The sequence below is a fragment of the Hyaena hyaena genome, unplaced genomic scaffold (assembly GCF_003009895.1).
Source record: "Hyaena hyaena isolate Hyena2069 unplaced genomic scaffold, ASM300989v1 scaffold_69, whole genome shotgun sequence".
In the NCBI taxonomy this organism is placed as follows: domain Eukaryota; kingdom Metazoa; phylum Chordata; class Mammalia; order Carnivora; family Hyaenidae; genus Hyaena; species Hyaena hyaena.
This window is the reverse complement of record NW_024080702.1, coordinates 27,839-32,161: the sequence shown is the minus strand read 5'-3', so window position 1 is coordinate 32,161 and position 4,323 is coordinate 27,839. Positions and strand designations below refer to the sequence as shown.

General features: G+C 67.9%; 1 protein-coding gene across 2 annotated transcripts; it reads right to left on the bottom strand.

Moving 5' to 3' along the window:
* Window positions 1-228: 228 nt before the first annotated feature.
* On the bottom strand, window positions 229-4,038 carry LY6D (lymphocyte antigen 6 family member D). Of its 2 annotated transcripts, XM_039232985.1 has the most exons (5): window positions 3,825-4,038; window positions 3,334-3,528; window positions 1,830-1,934; window positions 1,031-1,129; window positions 229-783 (listed from the first exon to the last, which is right to left on the bottom strand). In XM_039232985.1, exons 3-5 carry the CDS (start codon window positions 1,879-1,881, stop codon window positions 545-547), a joined length of 390 nt encoding a protein of 129 aa, XP_039088916.1. In that variant the 5' UTR covers window positions 1,882-1,934; window positions 3,334-3,528; window positions 3,825-4,038; the 3' UTR covers window positions 229-544. The 2 variants fall into 2 exon arrangements, with proteins under 2 accessions (XP_039088916.1, XP_039088917.1); XM_039232986.1 differs by lacking the exon at window positions 3,334-3,528.
* Between the last annotated feature and the right edge of the window lie 285 nt (window positions 4,039-4,323).

Here is a 4,323-nt window from a genome sequence, read left to right as displayed (position 1 = left end):
CTCAGGCCTTTCCCAGGAGCTGCAGAGGGGTGCCCGGTGAGGGGTGCCCGGTGAGGGGTGCCCGGTGAAGGCGGCGTCTCCGCTGAGAGTGAGGAGTGACAGTGTTTCACGCATCCTGCATGAGGCCAAGGCTGGCCCCAGGTGACAGGCCCCAGGCCCTGGGGGCCTATGAGGCTGGATGGCCCCCTCCCTGCCCCCTGCACTCCTAAAATAGGAACACACAGCACACCCGTTTTCAATCATTTATTCCCATGCAGAGGTCCAAGTAGAAAAATAAATGGAAACCCAACAGAACGACTGTAAAATCAGAAGGGATCAGAACGCCTCTGGCTTCTGCCTTCCTGCTGCTCGGAGAGGTACGGCCTCCCGTGTGGGGGCGGGGGGTCCAGGCCATCAGCTCTCCCTGCTTGCAGGACACTCCGCGGCGGCCCCCAGCCCAGGGTGCCAGAACCTCCCGGTCACAGCGAGGGACGGGCTGCGGGATCCCTAAGTCGGGGAGAGGAAGGGAGGGGCCTGGAAGTGCCCGGGGCAGGGGATGGGCGCGTCACAGGCTGGGGGCTCCGATGAGGGCGAGGAGGGCGAGGAGGCCGAGGGCCAGCGCCAGGCCAAGGCCGGGACCGGCGAGCGGGCCGCGGGCGCCGTTCTGCAGGCTCCTGTTGCACAGGTCGCCCTGACAGCACAGGGTGGCCGTGGCGCCGCTGCTGACCTGGCCCGGGAGGCTGTGCGTGGGCGTGCACCACTCCACGCAGTCCTTCTCCACCAGGTTCCCCCGCAGCGGCTCCACTGCGGACAGAGGGGCTCAGTCGGGCTGGGCGGCCGCCTCTGACCCCCACCCCCGTGCATCTAGCCTCCACGGCACCCCAAGTCCCGGCTCCTGGCCCCTATCGCCCCCGCGACCCACCGACTATCACCGACATGCTCCCGCCAACCTCCCACCGATGCCCGCCCCCGACCCCTGGGGCACCCGAACAGAGCTCTGGGGGGCCCTTCAGGGCCCCCTTCCCTGGCTCTGCGCTCGCGGGTCCCTCACCCTTGGTCATGGTCCTGCAGTATTGCATGCCGGCCGCGCAGTTCTGAGGCTTCTCACAGTTGGTGGAGCTGGAGCACACGTGGCAGCGGAGAGCAAGGGCTGGGGGGCGGGAGGCACAGGGCTCAGTGTCTGGGCAGAGCCTTCTGCCCCCCCCCCCCCCCGCCCGTGCCAGGCCCCTCCTACGCCCAGGCCCTGCCAGGGCTCCTGTCCTGAACACAGCCTCTGGAGTCAGGAGACGACAGTCCTTGGCTGCCTGGACCCCGGCACCTCTCGTGCCAGAAGAGGGGCCTGTGCTGGTGAGCTGGAGAGCCAGTGGTACGGGGTACACTGGGGACCCTTCCCCGGGGGCATCCCAGAGCTCTGACACTTGCTAAGAGCAGCTCACAGGACGACTGCTGGCCCCTCCAGAGGCTGCCCCCCATGGGCAGCAATGGCCGTGAGGACCAGAGTCACGGCGCAGGGCTTCAGCCGGACCTCGCTGAGCCGGTGGGAGGAGGGGCTTCCCCGGGGACAGGGGCTGGATGACCCGGGCTTTGGTCTTTCCCCAGGGGAGGCATCTCAAGACCCCTCCCAGCCTCTCCCCCTCTGCGTTTCTGACCCCATGGGCTGATGCAAAGATTCTGCGATATTTGAAGTCTGATGCCACTAAGTTAAGATGTGGGTTCGTTTTGTTTGAAATCCTGAGTCCAGCATCCTGTCCAGGACTCTCTGAGCCCAGAGGTCAGTAACCCCAGGCTTCCAGGGGGCGTCCCGCAGACCCAAGCTGCCCCCCACCCTCGGCCCTTCCTGCCTCACCCACCTGGCCCAGCGGCTACAGCCAGCGCGACGAGGAGCAGCAGGACCCTCTTCATCTCGGGGTGTCTCTGGGAGCAGTGGGGGCCCCTCCTCTCCGGAGGCCTTATAGCTGGGGCAGGCGCCAGTGGGAGGGATCGAGATGGGCAGGCAGCCAGGCTGTGGCGTCCGCCCGCCCCACCCTGGCTGGCCCACACCCACCCGCCCAGCGAGGGCCTGCCTCTGCCACCTGGAGGGACCTCTGCCCCGGCTGCCAGCCCCCCAGGGCAGGGGGACCCCCCCCCACCTCCAGGCTAGGGACAGAGGCCCCAGCTGGCTCTGCAGCTCCCGGCCTCGTCTTCCTCCCTCTCTGTCCGTCCCTAGATCGCTTTGTCTCAGAGCTCCCACTTCCTCCCTTGTGTCCCCCACCCTCGGATGAGGTCAACAGGGTCACAAGCCTACGCAGGTGCCCTGTGGCTGCCCAGGGCTGTGCCCCGGGCGCTGGCCCTGCCTTCCTGCGCTCGGGGCTCAGGATCACCAGGTCTACCCATGGAGCCCGGGGGAAAGGACTCTCGGAAGCAAGGCATCGTGCTGAGATGTGAGGATCTCGGGGGTGAGGAGAGCAAGCGGCCGTCCCGGAGCGGGGTAGGCAGCAGGCGAAGCGCGCAGGGTGCTGGACGTGCCTGCGGAGGTGAGCCCTGGGCCAGGCGCGTCGGGGGAGGGCAGGGGCTGGCTCACCACCTGGGAGAAACTGAGGGCCCCTCAAGTCTCCACTAGCTCTTCCTCCCGCCCTCCCATCAGGGACGCTGCCCACCGTGCCCTGCGCCCCGCCCTCCCGGAGGAGCCCCACCCTTCATCCTGCTCCGGGACTGAGGCCCTGCGCCTCTTGCCCTGGTCCCCGAGGGCAAGGCCCGTGGGTGCCCCTAACTTCACCTCACAGTGCTCGCGGGGACGGGGGCCTTGGCCCCAAGCACAGGGGCTCGCCTCCCCCCCCCCCACCGCCTGCTGGCCCTGGGCCCCCGCTGCTGCTCTGCTGTGCCAGCCGACCCTGCCAGGTGGTGCGGGCCGGCCCTCCCGAGGCCTCACCCGGTCCCTGCCCTGGCAGGCCGTGCCCACTGTGCGGTGCGCAGGCTCCGAGCACGGACACAGATCGGCCTCTCCCCTGCCGCAGCCCCATCCCTGCAAGTACTGGAGGGCCCGCTGCGGGGAGGGTGGCCCGGGCTCCAGGGAGCGCAGGGGTCAGGGCCAGCCTCCAGCTCTGCGGGCTCAGGCTGGGGAGGTCTGGGACGCCTTGGCCCTTCTTCCCAGCACAGCCCTGGGCCTCCCCCCTCCCCTGACACGTGGGGTAAAGTCGGGGCTCCATCTGGGTGCCGGGGGTCCAAGGAGGTGTGCCTGCCACTGTGTGCTGTGCTCCCTAAAGAGGTCCCTGGACCTGGTGGGAACCGGCCAAGGGTGGGGGCTGGTGGGGCCTTCCTTCTGGGACCCCGGGGGGGGCGGAGGGGTGTGAGCGGGGGCCCCTGAGGCAGCCTCACATCAGCATCCTGAGCCTCTCCCACAGGCTGGGCCTTGTGTAGCACAGCCGGGGTCTCTCTTGACAAGGCAGGTGGTGTGGGGGCTCCAGGCCCACATCCAGACAGAGCAAGTCACCCCAGGATCAGGCCTTCCCGAATTCGGTCCACGGCCATTTGCGGGCAGGCGGATGCTCTCAGGGGAGGTGCCCCCGGGGCCTTGGGAAGCAGGACATAGGGCTCGGTGACAGGGTGGTGACTGGCAGGGGGTGGCAGATGGGAAGGGGTGACTCACTGAAGCCAAGGGGCATGGAAGCTACTGGAAAAACAAGTTTGGGGGATGGGTTTCCTGTAGGGCCCGGTAGAGCTACGGGGTCCAGGGCTGCCGGGCAGTCCCAGAGTGGAAGTTCAGACGTGAGGTCCCCAGGGCAGCAGGGTCCCCTCCCCTGGGGCTGCACAGGCCACCTCGGGCTTCACTGTGGCCATGTGCCCTGGAGGCAGGGACAGACACTTACGGAAGCAGACGTGGCAGCTGGGTCCTGGCCCCACAGGCAAAGTGGGCCTTTCCCACGGCAGGAGCTCCCTGAGACCTAGGAGTCTTTGGAAGTGCAGTTGGGGAGGGCTTCCTGCAGGTGGGGGCCTGATTACCCTGATCTTGGAGGCAGATTTCAAGAGAGAGAGGAGCCACCATGGCCCCTTAAGTTGGGCCCCTTCCAGCGTCCTTTTACTGGTGAGGAAATGAGGTCCCGAGAGGGCCCCACGGGCAGGTCACCCAGCAGTGACGTGACACCCGACATTTCCGTGCCTGTGGCCTTGCCTCCTGCCCTTCCTCATCCTCTGGAGAAAACGGCCGCTCTCCGGAACCCAAGCCCCCTCACCCAGGCCCTGGAGCCAGCGGGTCCCTGGGCCTGCAGGTGCCGCAGAAACATCGGCTAGAAGCGGTCATGGAGGGGCACGGCCGAGGGTGCTACCTCCCCCCACCCTCAGCCCTGCCTGCTTCCTGAGCTCGGCGGG